Genomic DNA, 15,144 nt, shown 5'->3' with positions numbered 1-15,144 from the left:
TATATATATAATATGTGTGTGTGTATTTCATATACTCAGATGTACACACAATATTTTCTCAGTGATACAGGTACACCAAAATTAAAACTTCTGTTCTGTGAAAGCCAGTAAAAGACAAGCTTCAGTCAGAAAAAAGTATTTGCAATCTCCATATCCAACCAAATACTAGTATCAATAAAAGAATTCTCAAAACTCAGCAGTTAAAACAAAATTAGAAAATAGGCCAAAAAAAAAGTGAACAGGCATTTCACAGAAATAAGATATACAGATGGCAAACAAACACATGAAAAATATGTTCAATATCATAGAAAAATTAAAATGGCAATGATTTAAAAACTTACAAGACTGGCTAAAACAAAAGTAGTCATGAAATTATATGTTAGCGAGTATGCAAAGGAAAACTGGATCACTAATATACATTGCTAGTAAGAATGTATAGACACTCTTGAAAAATGCTTGGTGTTTCTTATAAAATCAAGCATACTGCTCCCATAGGACCCAAAAATTGCATTCTTAGAAATTTATTACAGAGAAATGAAAGCTTGTATTTATACAAAAAGCTGTACTTGAATATGTATATCAGTTTTATTTGTATTAGTCAATAATTAGAAACATCCTAACTCCTTCAACAGGAGAAGGATTAAGTATACTATATGTACATATGATAGCATACTGCTCACTAATAAAGAAGAACTATTGATATATTGAACAATTTCAATGACTCTCCAAGGATATAAGCTGAGTAAAAAAAATAATCCAAAAGGTTATGTGCTCTATGGTTCTATTTATATAAGATTTTAAAATGATAAAATTTTACAAATGGAAGACAGATGGTATGTGGATGGCAAGTAGGATAGGAGTAGGTGTGGTCATGACAGATTATTGTGGCATTAGAGTTATACAGTATCTTGACTGTGGTAGTAAATATAGAAATCTACACATGTGATAAAATTATAGATATAACTACAGAAACAAAAATGAGTACAAGTAAAACATAAAATATGAATAAGATTGTTGGATTGTATCAAGGTCAATATCTGGGTTGTAATCCGGCTGGTATAGCTCAGTGGTTGAGTGTTAACCCATGAACCAAGAAGTCCCTGGTTCAATTCCCAGTTAGGGTACATGTCTAGTTTGCAGGCTCAATCCCCAGCAAGGGGTGCAGGAGGTAGTTGATTGATGTCTCTCTCTTATCAATGCTTCTATCTCTCTATCCCTCCTCCTTCCTCTATAAAAATAAATAAAACATTAAAAAATAAAAAAGATAATGTCTATATATATACATATGCATACATGTCTGTATACTATACACACAGGTTTTAATATTGTACTATAGTTTTACATAATGTTTCAAATGGGGGAAATTAAATAAAGTACACATGGGACCTCTCTGTATTACTTTTTATAATTGTATGTGAATCTAAGTTTATCTCAATAAAAATTTCAATTAAAAAGGAAAGCATGCTATTCAACAACTAGTTGAGTATATACAGGACCAGAATATGCCACTCCAAAATATACCATTTTGGCTTAAAGATTATTCTGAGTCCAAGACATTTGAGAAATAGCAGGTGCACTCTGTCCTTCCCCATTATTTGCCTAAAAGTAGACTTAATATATTCATCACTAGTCTAAATTGATCATCCTAGAGATGGCACTGAGAGGAATCTACATAACAAAGCTCACTTACAACCCTTATCTTCCATTAGTTTTCCTCAGTTTCACCACCCCTCCGTTTGTCTCCCACACTTTTCCTTTGTCTTGTCACTTCTATACAAATGTTTTGCTTTTTGTTAAGAAGCTATATAAGCCTGAGTTCTGACCACTTCTTTGAGTTACTACTCATCAAGGACCATTTCCCATGTGTATACATGCTACTTGTATTAAAAAAACACACATACCATTTTTCTTTTGTTAATCTGTCTTTTTGGCAGTCTAATTTCCACTATTCCAGTCAGAGAACATAGGAGGACAGAGAAAAAAGTATATTTTTCCTCTTATACTGCCCAAATTTTAAATTGATTTAAATTCTTCCTTTGAATCATACTTCTCAATTCACTGAGTTTTAAGAAGTCATTAATACCATATAGAGTTACAGAAATAAGTTAATTAACTTAGTTTCTTTTGCTTATCATATCAAGCTAAGATTTCATCATCTCCTCCATTCTCTAGCACATATATTATTGTACCTGGGATAATTTATTATTTCAAGCTTGATGAGTTGCAAAAATGATGTGCCTTATAAAAATAACATGCGAGGAAATGAAGGAAAGACCAAGACAAGTGACAGACTATTTCTTGAGAAGAGTTGTGTTCTAAAATATTATTTTAAAAGCTTTAATTCCAATAGTTATATAATTTTCCAAACCTATATGCAATAGCTTGATAGGTAAGGTGGAACAAAGTATTCTTAAAAGCACTGGCTTATGTAATTTTAATATTTTTAAAAATTATAGTTCCTGTCAATATAATGCTAAATATTTCCTTATGTTAGAGATTTTTTCCTATCCACACAGAAATATTCAGTTTTCTAGATATATCACACTATTTTGTGCCTATTATGCTTATTTACCCTTCCTGCTAAGAATGAGGAAAACCCCTTTTCCTATCAGTTCTTTAAAAACTAAAGCATAACCCTGGCCAGTGTTGCTCAGTTGGCTGTAGCATTGTCCCATACACTAATGGTGGTGAGTTCAATTCATGGTCAGAGCACATACCCAAGTTGTGGGTTTGATACCCAGTTGGAGTACATTTGGAAGGTAACTGATTGATGTTTCTCTCTCTCCCTCTCTCTATTTCTCTCCCTTCCCCTCTCTAAAATCAATAAAAATAAACAAATATATAAATATTTACATAAGTATATTTATCCTTCAAGATCTAGTTGAAATTTCAAAATACCACCAATTTGGTTACAACTCACCTCTATTTTCCTTCCCCACAAAGAATTACTTGTTTTCTCTATTTTTGCAGTACCTAATCATATTAACCTTATGGTGTCTGGAAGTCAGTGTTTATGAACAACAATAAATGGTTGTGTTTGGCTTAACTCGACTAAAAATTTTATTAAATGGTTTGTAGTTATCTATGTCTTTTTCATTCACTAAACCATGACCTTCCAGGTTTTATTTTCAGGGTGTGGTACCTAGTATATACTTCATAACATTTTTTATATCTTTTTTTACTTTAATCTTTAAAAAATGAGTAAATGAATGATCAGAGGAAACAGTATAATACATTTCAATTATTTGTGTACGTATGCATGTGTAACTTTAATGTTGCTTTGTCAATTCCTCTAATCTTTTAAAAAACCTATTGTTAACATTTATTTTGAGGTGCACAGCCTTATATATTGATTGTTCTTTATACATAATAAAAGTGACTGTGATGAATAATGAGTGTGTATAAATAACTGCATTATCAAGCAAAAAAAAAATACCCAGGAATTTTTAAAAATGAGACCCCTTGAATTCTTTTGATGGGGTAAAAAGTGCTTATGAATGTTATCCATGGATAGGTTTCAAAATCTACATTATGTAGCATATAGGTTGAAATGATTAAATAATAAAATGTGTTGTGTAGGTTTCAAGAAGGTGTACTTGAAGGTTGAATAAACAAATAACTTTTGGTTGAGACTGCATTAAAAGTAAAGGGAAAACATCAAGGAAATAAAATACAGTGTACACAAGATTCTTAAGAATAAGCCATGGAGGGCAATGTTGATTGGCAGGCCAACTTGCTTTATGAGGCTTAAAGGATAAAATTCATAATATGTAAACATTTTAAACATGGAAATGGCTTTAAGTAGTAAATTAAAATCCTCTGTTATGCAAACTGCTCTGAGCACTTAATGTATCCACGACAGAGCAATAAATCTTAATTGAGAATATTTAATTCAACAATGGATAACTGGAAGGTTGATTTGTATATAACAGAAACAAAGTTATTCAGCCCAAACTGCCGGGAGGCTGTAATTACTTAGTCTTCAGTGATACTCAAAAAATGTTATGCTGGGTGTTCTGATAAGATTATAATGCACTTCTATTTCAAGTGTATCACGTATATGGATTTAATAGCAAACAAGGAAGGGAAATCCAGTGAAATAGAATTTAACAGCAATTTCACAAACTGGAAAGCCTGTATATCAGTGACATTGCTGTTTAAATCTAGCATTGAAAGATTCAGAAATAGTTGTGTGGCATAATAATTGGCAGAGAGGTAAAACTGGTTCTTGCCTATGCCTGGCTGTTTAGAAAAGCTGACTGCTGAGTCCTAATTGGGCACATATTTCTGAGAAGTACCCAAGCTCTGGATTTTCCCCCACCCTCCATGCTTGAAAAAGTACCAGTTTCATCGCCTGATCTTTGCTTGACATCAGGTACTTGCTATATGAAATGAGCCTCTATGGCAGCGGTTCTCAACCTGTGGGTCGCAACCCCTTTGGGGGTTGAACAACCCTTTCACAGGGGTCGCCTAAGACCATTGGAAAACACATATATAATTACATACTGTTTTTCTGATTAATCACTATGCTTTAATTATGTTCAATTTGTAACAATGAAAATACATCCTGCATATCAGGTGTTTACATTACGATTCATAACAGTAGCAAAATTACAGTTATGAAGTAGCAACGAAAATAATTTTATGGTTGGGGGTCACCACAACATGAGGAACTGTATTAAAGGGTCGCGGCATTAGGAAGGTTGAGAACCACTGCTCTATGGGCATAACATAATTGCTAAGATTTAATATGGTTTCAAATATAAGATAAACTGATATTTGAATTCTGACTCTACCACTCATCACCACAACTAACTTCTCTCAACAAACCTCAGTTTCTGAATTCATAAACATGAAAGGAAGACTTCCAGAAATGATTACTGCAAGATGATTAATGCAAAGCATTTTGCTAGTGCTTGGCATATTCTAAGTGCTTAAAAAGTAGTCACTATAATTATGTTATTTTTGTTTCCAAAGTGATGATGGTTCTACAGTAACATACTTCCCAGGCTAAGTGCATGCAACACAAAGATACAGTTTCATGGTAAGAATACAGTTCCATAAACGGTGGTAGATAATGATTGTTTTGAGTTGATACTTCCCAGCTTCAACAGAAAGACTTTTGTGTTTTCTCCTAACACACTGGGAAAAAATCATTTATAATCTGACAATCAATACACATGAGGAGAAAATAAACTAAACAGCAGCTCCTCCTCACCTAAAAACCTAATTTTTTTTCCCCACAGAAATGGCTCAGGGAATACAGTGAGCAGGTTTAAGCCACACATTGCTCAGACAGACTCATCATGAAAATATAATCACACTAATTCCCTGTAGTGATAAACATCAGTGAACTTCAATGAGTAAATAACACAGTAATAAATATCTCCATGTATATATCAGTATTTCATGGGCATGATCACCATGTGTACGAACAAAAACAGGTTTGTATTTATTTTCTTCACACATTTATATACCCATTAACAGTACTGGAAAATTCCATTTTAGAAATAATCCCAGGAGAGTAGTTCTAGAAGCATCCGGTAAAGTGGGATTACAAAAACATGAATTCTTGAGAGTATTTCAAAGATTCTTCTATATCAAATGTTTCCTTCTGAGTCTTAACCTTAATATTACACTAAATAGCAGTTTAAATTTACATATAAAACCAAGAAAAATATTTTGTTCACTAATTTGCATCACACCTCTAACCTATCCATAAAGAGAAGAAAAAAAATAGCAACAAATAATTAAAAAAAATAAGAAAAGCCAATAAACCAAGTATTCAGTATAAATTAATAAACAATATAAGTTCTTTAATATAGTTCAACAAAATGTTTCTAGATCAAAAGGAAAAAATACTATAACTTACTAGTAAAACAATAGTTATGATGCAGCATAGTTATAAATCAGTGCATCATCTTAACCTCCCCTCCCCCCCCATATTCCTCACAAATAAAGAATTTAAATATAGTGGATATTGCTAGGACTTTTCTGCTATAAACTTATTCTCAGTAATATTTTTATAGTTAATTTACAGATAAGGGTTTTTCTAGCCTATAGGATAAATAAAAAATTATGACAGGGTCAGGGTGAAGAGGGGTTATTATAAAAATATTTTAGTTTTATCTTTATACCCTGTGCCAAAGGCATTGTCAATAAATAGATAACTTGAGCAATACTATTTTTCCCTATTCTTTCTTTGTATGAAAAATCTCTGAGTTGCTAATGAGAGGCCAATGGCCACAGGGTTAGACAGGGGAGGGTGAGAAACAATAAGAGGAATAAGTGGAAAAGCCAACTTAGAGACAAAATACTTCCAACCTTTCCTCCCTAGCCATGCATTTCTTCATAAACAACTAACTTTAAATAAGAATACTTTGTTTCCTACACATCAGATACACTGAATGGAATGCATCATGAATCTATACCCAGATCACCAAGTATGCACTTCTTGCACATAGTAATCCCAGTCAACTAAGATACTGATAGACTCACCCTTCCCTGGAATGTGATTACTAAACCCACCCGTCCCTGGAATGGCGATGACTTACTGTAAATGTGATGTGGCCCCCAACCCAGAAGGAACACCCTGTATGGACATATACATTGACTAACCAACTAGCTCTTGCCAAGTACCCCAAGCCCCTCATGCCTTCCTCATTCTCCTTAAAAAGAGTTCTAACCGCTGCACAGGCTGCTGCTCTCCCTTTGCGAGACAGCCCGGCAGGTCTTTCCCCTATTGTAATAAAGCCTGTGTCACCTGGTTTTTGGCCTCCAACTGATCTTTCAGATACAGGAATAAATCTTAGCTTTATTCAATTCTGTAACAGCTTCTTTCTATGTAATAGGAAACAGTATTCACTTTATTCAACAAATATTTATTGAAGATCTACTTTATGTCCCACACTGAACTTTAAACTGAAAACACAATGGTAATAAAACAGATATGGTTCCTAACTTTGTAAGGTTTTCTTTCTAGTTGGCAAACATTCAACCAAAAAATGGAAAATTAAAATAAAGGTAAGAGCTAAAAATGTGAAAAATAAATGATGCTGAAAGTGTCTCTAAGATACTTCAGCTTAGTCAGGGAAGTCAGGGAAAGTTTCTTCGAAGAAATAATACTTGAGTTGAAATCTGGTAGATAGGTGACAAACTAAGAGGAGACAGGGGACATTTCTCGGTGAAGGAATATACTGTTAGGGGAAAGAGATTGGCAAGTTGAAAGGAAATATATATATGGGTGAAATGAATAAGTTTGAGTCATGATTCAATTCCTTTTAGATTATAAAGTCCATGGGTAAAGGGATTGTATCTCCCTATTCATCTCTTTTTCATTAGCCAGGATAATATAGGAACTCTTTTTTTTTTTTCTTTTCCTTCAAGATTCCACAAACATACAAACTCGAATATGGATCTTTACCACACATTCCTGCCTCTCTTTGTCATTATTATGCTAACACTGTAAGGGAGGCATTATGTAAAAGTCATCTATGTGTCATGCACAGGGCTTACCATTACACGTTAACAGTAGTCACGTACATTTGGATTTTATAAAGAAAAAATGATTATGCTGTTGTTTGTTTCTCTCTCTCTCTCTCTCTCTTTCTCTCTCTCTCTCTCCCTCTCTTGAATATGTATAGGTAAATACTTCTGAAACTATTCAAAACATTCTCAAGCATTGTTTCTTTCTCTCCTCTAGGTTAAAAATGATATATTATCACATTTTATATAATAATCTACAGCAAAGTTAACATGGTTCAAAACTTGTGATGTTAGTGTGCCAACATGGCTGGGCCACAATCCCCAGTTATTTGATTAAACACTAGTTTAGGTTTTGCAGTGAAAGTATTTTGAAGATGTGATTATCATCCGCAATCAGATAACTTTAAGGAAAGGGAATTGTTATCCTAAATAACCTTGGTGTGTCTAATTCAATAGTTAAAAGGCCTTAAGAACAGGACTGAGGTTTCCTTAGGGAAGAAGAAATTATGCCCCGGTGGACAGCTCGGCTCCTGCCTGAGAGTTTCCATCCTGCCCAAGGATTTCAAATTTGCCTAGCCAGCCCCCATAATCTCACACACTAAATCCTTAGGACACATCTCCTTTTATATGCCTACTAGAGACCTGGTGCACAAAAATTTGTGCACTCGGGGGGTGGGGGGGTCCCCTAAGCCTGGCCTGTGCCCTCTCACAGTCTCCCCAGGTCATAGATGAGAGGCCCAGATCCCACAGGCAGAGTCTTGCGCTGCCTGTCCCGCCTCCCCAGGTCACGGATCAGAGGCCCGGACCCGCAGGCGGCGACTGGCGCTGCCTGCCTGCCTCGCCTCCCTGGTCACAGATCGGAGACCAGGACCCTGCGGGCGGCGTCTCCTGCTGCCCACCCCACCTGCAGTATGCAAATTTAATGGCAATCTTTGTTGGGTTAATTTGCATACTCTTCTGATTGGGTGATGGATGTAGCGAAGGTATGGTCAATTAGCATCTTTGTCTTTTATTAGTGTAGATATTTATATCTATCTGTCATCTATCTATTTACCTATCTACACAAGCTATCGGTTTTATTTCTCTCATGAACTCTGCTGGATACACAACGGTGTCCTATTGTAGATAAGTTTTTAGAGTCAGCTGGTGAAAGATATATTAGTGCGCACATTTTCTTACAAAGAATATTTTTAATTCATTTTAAATAAGAAAAAAGGATTCAAGAAATTTTATAGATGAGAGCTAAAACCATTCTCTATATTAACTTGGCTTTACTATTCTCAGAAACTCTTGTCCAGTAAGAAAAGATTTGCAGATAATATTATTGTCCAATTTAGGATTTTCCTGACTAACCCAACAACTCTTCAGCAAACAAGCACCAAATGACACTTTTACCTTAAGATACTTTGAACCCACCTTCCCTCAAAATCTTCTTTCTGTATCTACCAACCAAAAATTATTATATCATAATCCTTAACCCTAACCAAGACCCCTATTGAAATATACGTTTTAAACCAGAGTGCAAAATCTCAGTTACTATTTCATTGGCCCTTTCCCCTCTGAGACACTACTAAGATGATGATGAATTAATGCTCACTTTTATTGTGGTACACAAGAAATCTGGCTTTGTCTACACCACAGGTTATTTTAGTAATATTTTGAGAAGCCCAGATTTAACATAGAGAAGAGACAAAAATAAACACTCATGTATGCACTATATAGAACTGTACACTATTAATACTTTGTTTGTATTTCATTTGAATCTTGTATGAAATATAAAATACGTTTTCTTTTTTAAAATATAAAAATTCCCTTTTGAATGTCATTATTGTTCCTTTCCAAAGACAACTGTTATTATAAAATTAGTCTGCATAGTTGCAGTTTACTTTGTCCATATCTTTGTGAATATGTGCACCCAGGATCAATGTATATTAATGATGTGTGTTTCAGTTTAAAGATATATAAATGGTATCATGCCATATCATTCTGCTAATTACTTTTCTCACTCAATGCTCTTGAAATCTATTTATGTCTTTATATATGTTTATATACACAAATATGTCTGTAGGTATATACAGTATTTCAGCACATAAACATGCTGCATTTATGTACTCCTTTTTCTTTTATTTTAAACATTTTTTATTAATTTCAGTGAGGAAGGGAGAGGGACAGAGAGATAGAAACATCAATAATGAGAGGTAATCATTGATTGGCTGTCTCCTGAATGCCCCACCCTGGGGATCAAGCCCTCAACCTGGGCATGTGCCCTGACCTGGCATGGAATCGTGACTCCCTGGTTCATAGGTCAATGCTCAACCACTGAGCCATGCTGGCTGAACTACTCATTTTTCTTTTGATGGTGATTTACACTTTTTCCATTTTCTTTATTATGAATGATTCATTGAACATCCTTGTATTTGTTTCAGCACACACACACACAAGACTCATAAGGAAACAAAAGATACACACAGACTAAAAGTAAAGTGGTGGAAAAAGATGTAGCATGTAGACAGAAAAGAGAAAAATGCTGGGGTAGCAATACTTATATCTGAAAAAATAGAATTTAAAACAAAGGCTACAGTAAGAGACAAAGGACACTATATAATGATAAAGGGATCAATCCAATAAGAGGGTATAACCATTATAAACATTTTTGTACCCAAAATAGAAGCACCTAAGTATGTAAAGCAAATCTTGATGGACATAAAGGGAGAGGTTGATAGTAATAGAGTCAGAGTAAGGAATTTTAACCTCCAGGGACATCAATGGAGAGAACTTCCAGAAAGAAAATCAACAATAAAATGATGACCTTAAATGACACACTAGATCAGGTGGGCTTAATTGTTATCTTCAGAGCATTTTACTCCAAAGCATCACAATATATATTCTTTTCAAGTGCTCATGGAATATTTTCTAGGATAGACCATATGTTAAGGCACAAATAAAATCTCATGAATTCAAGAAGATTGCAATCATGCCCTGGCCAATGTGGCTCAGTTGGTTGAGCATCATACCTTGCACCAACAGGTCACCAGTTCAATTCCCAGTCTGCCATATTCTCAGCTTATGGGTTCAATCCCTGGTCAAAGTGTATATGGGAGGCAAACAACTGATGTTTTTCTCTCTCTCTCTCTCTCTCCTCCTCTCATCTCTCTCTTTAAAATAAATAAAAATATATATTTTTTAAAAATCTTGAAATCATATAGAATTTTCTCTGGCTATAATGATATGAAACTAGAAAGCAATCAATCATAAGAAGGAAACTGAAAAACACACAAAAGCCATGGGAGCTAAATAACATGCTACTAAACAATGAATGGTAATAATACGATCAAGGAAGAAATTAAAAGATACTCTGAAACAAATGAAAATGAAAACACATAATCCAAAATCTATGGGACACAACAAATGTAGTCCTAACAAGAAAATTAATTCCCTCAAGAAACAGAAAAAAAATTTCAAATAAACAATCTAACTTGATACTTAAAGAAACTTGAAAAAACAACAACAAAGCCCAAAGTGAGTAGAAGAAACAATAAAGATCAGAGCAGAAAAAAACACACACATAAAAACACACAACACAAAATAGAATGTAGAAATACAAGACAAAAGATCAATAAAAGCAAGCGCTATTCTTTGAAAAGATAAATACGAATGACAAACCTTTAACCAGACTAATCAAGAAAAAGAGGACCCAAATAAATAAAATCAGAATTGAAAGAGGATAAGTAACAACTGATATCAACAAAATACAAAAGATTGTGAGAAAATATTTTGAACAACTTTATGCCAATAAGTTGGACAATACAGAAGAAATGGATAATTCCTAGAAACATACAATGCTCCGAAACTGAATCAGGAGGAATCAGAGAATCTGAATAGGCAGATTACAACTAGTGAAATTTAACCAGTGATAAAAATAAAAAACAACAACCTCCAACAAACAAAATTCCTGGATCAGGTGGCTTCATAGGGGAATTTTACCAAACATTCAGAGAAAAAGGAACAATTATCTTCCTCAAACTATTCCAAAAAATTAAAGAGGAGCAAAGACTCCCAAGTTCATTTTATGAGGCCAGCATTATCCTAATTCCCAAACCAGAAAAAATGACACTACAAAGAAAAAAAAATTATAGGCCAATATCCATGATGAACATAGATGCTTAAATCCTCAACGAAATATTAGCAAACCCAGAGAAAAAGGAACAATTATCTTCCTCAAACTATTCCAAAAAATTAAAGAGGAGCAAAGACTCCCAAGTTCATTTTATGAGGCCAGCATTATCCTAATTCCCAAACCAGAAAAAATGACACTACAAAGAAAAAAAAATTATAGGCCAATATCCATGATGAACATAGATGCTTAAATCCTCAACAAAATATTAGCAAACTGGATCCATCAGTACATGAAAAAAGATCAGAGATCATGATCAAGTAGGATTATTCTGGGGATACAAGGTTGGTACAATATGTGCAAATCAATAAATGTGATATACCACATAAACAAAATGAAGAATAAAAACCACATGATCATATCTCTAGATGCAGAAAAATCATTTGATAAAACCCAACACCCATTTATGATAAAAACTCTCAGCAAAGTGGGAATAGAAGGAACATACCTCAAGGGAATAAAGGCCATATATAACAAACTAGAGCAAAGATCATACTCAATGCTCAAAATCGAAAGCATTTCCCTTATGCCAACAAATTAGACAATAAGACAGGGATGTCTACTTTCACCATTCTTATTCATCATAGTACTGGAAATCCTAGCCACATCAATCAGACAAGAAAAAAATAAAATAAAAAGCATCCAAGTTGGAAAGGAAAAATGAAAACTGTCATTATTTGCAGATGACATGATACTATATGTAGAGAATCCTAAAAGTTCCCACAATAAACTACTAGAACTGGTAAATTAATTCAGTAAAGTAGCAGGATACAAAATAAATATCTAGAAATCAGTTGCATTTTTATGCACCGATAATGAACTATCAGAAAGGGAAACAGTATTGAATTTTAAACTGTAAAATAAAACATGTATTCTTCTGCTAGATTTCTATGAATTCTATTCTATGGTTATTCTTACTGAATTCATTTATACTCTTAATACTACAGACAATCAAATCATTCATGTTCCAGTCTATTGGACCCCATATATCTTCCATTACTTCTGTTTAAGGTTCTACTATTAAAGGCCAGACATGCTTCTCATAACTTTTATTCATTCAATTCTCATGAGAACTTTATAAAATAGATATATTTTTTTTTTATTTTACAGATGAGAAAAGCCAGCACCACGAGCAAATAGTAATTTGCCCAAGGTCACTAAGTTTAACAAAAACTAAAATGATTTAGTTTCTGACACCCTTTAGGAGAAGGATAGTGTCAAATTCTTATCAATAGATCAAATACAGAAATCTGATACTAAAAAATCTGTTTATTCAATAAATTTCTAAGTCAAAAGACATACACAATTCTAATTAAGGTACACTTTGTAATAAAGATTCTGTGGGGTTTTTTTCTGGTAAAGTAGTATATCTTACACAAATTAAAATGAAAAATTGTGACTTTGGATTCATTTAAAAGTAATTTTCAAATCCTATCTAATAATAGACAAACATGGTAATTGACCATACCTTCGCTACGCCTCCCATTGGCTAATCAGCACGATATGCAGATTAACCACCAACTAAGCCCCGCTCCCAGCCGGAAACACCGTGAGCGGCCCTGGGCAGCAGGGCTTGGCGGTGCAAACAAGCCGCCTAAGCCCTGCGGGACCCCTGTGTGCAGCCCTGGGTGGGCGGGGCTTGGCGGTGTGATCGGCCGAGGAAGCCCTATTCTTGCAGGAATCCTCCTGCAATGGGCTTCTAGTATAATAATAACTGACATGGAGTAGACATCTAATATTTGTTATTAAAGGTCGAGTCTTCATCTATATACGCTTAAAATATCATTTGGCACGTAACACCTGAGGGACCAAGTATAAAGTGTAAGTAGAAACACTAATTTCTTTCTTGTAAACTTTTCTTATATAAGCTGTTAGGTTTTTTTCTTTAATTTATTTTGAGCAGAGAAATGGATATTGAGCATTAAAGAAGATAAGGTTTTCCCCATTAAAGAAACAAGCATGTAACCTAAAGCTACTACATTACAATATAAGGACTTTATTTGCATGTGCTATTTCCAGCATACTCATTTTTACATTTTAAATATTCTGAATAACTCCAGATAAGTGCTAACTGAATTGGTTTAGTTCAAAGTAAGTCATTTGTATGGCTCCCAATCTTTAGAGCCCTTGTTTCTTTTGTTCTATCATCTTCCACACAGAAATGTTAGCATTTCATTTTACCTTTAATTTCTAACACTACTTTGTATTTCAATTATGTATCAAATTTTAGAACAGTCCAAGGAAAAGAGCTGTTAAAGTATCATTTTATATCAGATGTTTATATATGAAAAAATTATTTATTGCAAATATTGTTGATACTACACCTTTATTAAATCATCACTATTAAAAATAACCTATTTTAAGTAAGTGTACTTCCACATTTCTAAAACTGAAAAAAAAGTTTAAAAACTTCATGGTGTATTGATTTTACTCCCAAACTAAAACTATGCTATATGCAATTCAAAATTATTTTCTTTTGCATATTCCATCATTTTCACATTTAACATAACATCAAAATCCAGTTTCATTTATGGAATTTTTAAAAGGTATTCTGAGATGACAAATAAGCAATATGATAATTCTTGCCTCTCAAAGAAATACTCGAAATTATGAGGGATAAGTGATTATAATTTGAAAAGAAAATGATGGTGTTTTAACAAATAATATACAATGGCTGGCAAAGGTAAAAAAACAAACTAAATGAACACAACTGAGAGTGAATGAAAATAAAATAGCAACAACTTAACCTCAAATCATTCTAATTATTAATAATGGCACAATAGTGATGGGGAAGTCTCAGTACAATATATTGGCACTGTAGCAACACAGACATTCACCGGTGAAAATAAGGTATTTATTACTTACATTAAGTTTTAAGCAACTCCAGTGCTTAAGTTATTGTAAAAAGACTCTTATCAAAAGGCTTTTATTTTTATCCATAAAAAGATTGCTTTCTCCTTACCCCACATAGACCCAATGAATTTAATAAGATGGAAAATTTCCTAATTTAATTTCTATGACTAATATGTAATATTTTCTTTCAGGTTCTAGAGCAGAGATACATTGCATAATATAGTTTTATCATATTAAAAACTGCAGTGATGCCCTAACTGGTTTGGCTCAGTGGATAGAGCATCGGCCTGCGGACTCAAAGGTCCCAGGTTCGATTCCGGTCAAGGGCATGTACCTTGGTTGCGGGCACGTCCCCAGTGGGGAGTGTGCAGGAGGCAGCTGATCGATGTTTCTCTCTCATTGATGTTTCTACTCTCCCTCTCCCTTCCTCTCTGTAAAAAATCAATAAAATATATATTAAAAACTGCAGTGATTATTCAAAAGACAACTTACCCACTGGTTCCTTTTGATTCTGAAAAAGAATTTTGCTATTACTGCCATCCATGTTTGCCATGTTGATTGTGTTTCCATCTGTCCAGTAAAGTTTCCTTAATTCAGAAAAGATATGGATTAAAAATATTAGATGTATATCT

General features: G+C 33.9%; 1 protein-coding gene across 1 annotated transcript in view; it reads right to left on the bottom strand.

The window, feature by feature from the left end:
- Positions 1 to 15,144, bottom strand: part of LRP1B (low density lipoprotein receptor-related protein 1B) — a 1,756,854-nt gene that overhangs the window by 547,870 nt on the left and 1,193,840 nt on the right. Inside the window, exon 31 of the mRNA XM_014548045.1 lies at positions 15,005 to 15,099. Coding sequence (XP_014403531.1) covers positions 15,005 to 15,099 — 95 coding nt within the window. The remainder of the gene's footprint in view (positions 1 to 15,004; positions 15,100 to 15,144) is intronic.

The sequence above is a fragment of the Myotis brandtii genome, unplaced genomic scaffold (assembly GCF_000412655.1).
Source record: "Myotis brandtii unplaced genomic scaffold, ASM41265v1 scaffold493, whole genome shotgun sequence".
NCBI classification, from domain to species: Eukaryota; Metazoa; Chordata; class Mammalia; order Chiroptera; family Vespertilionidae; genus Myotis; species Myotis brandtii.
The sequence above is the reverse complement of the archived record's forward strand: the minus strand, read 5'-3'. Positions and strand labels throughout refer to the sequence as shown.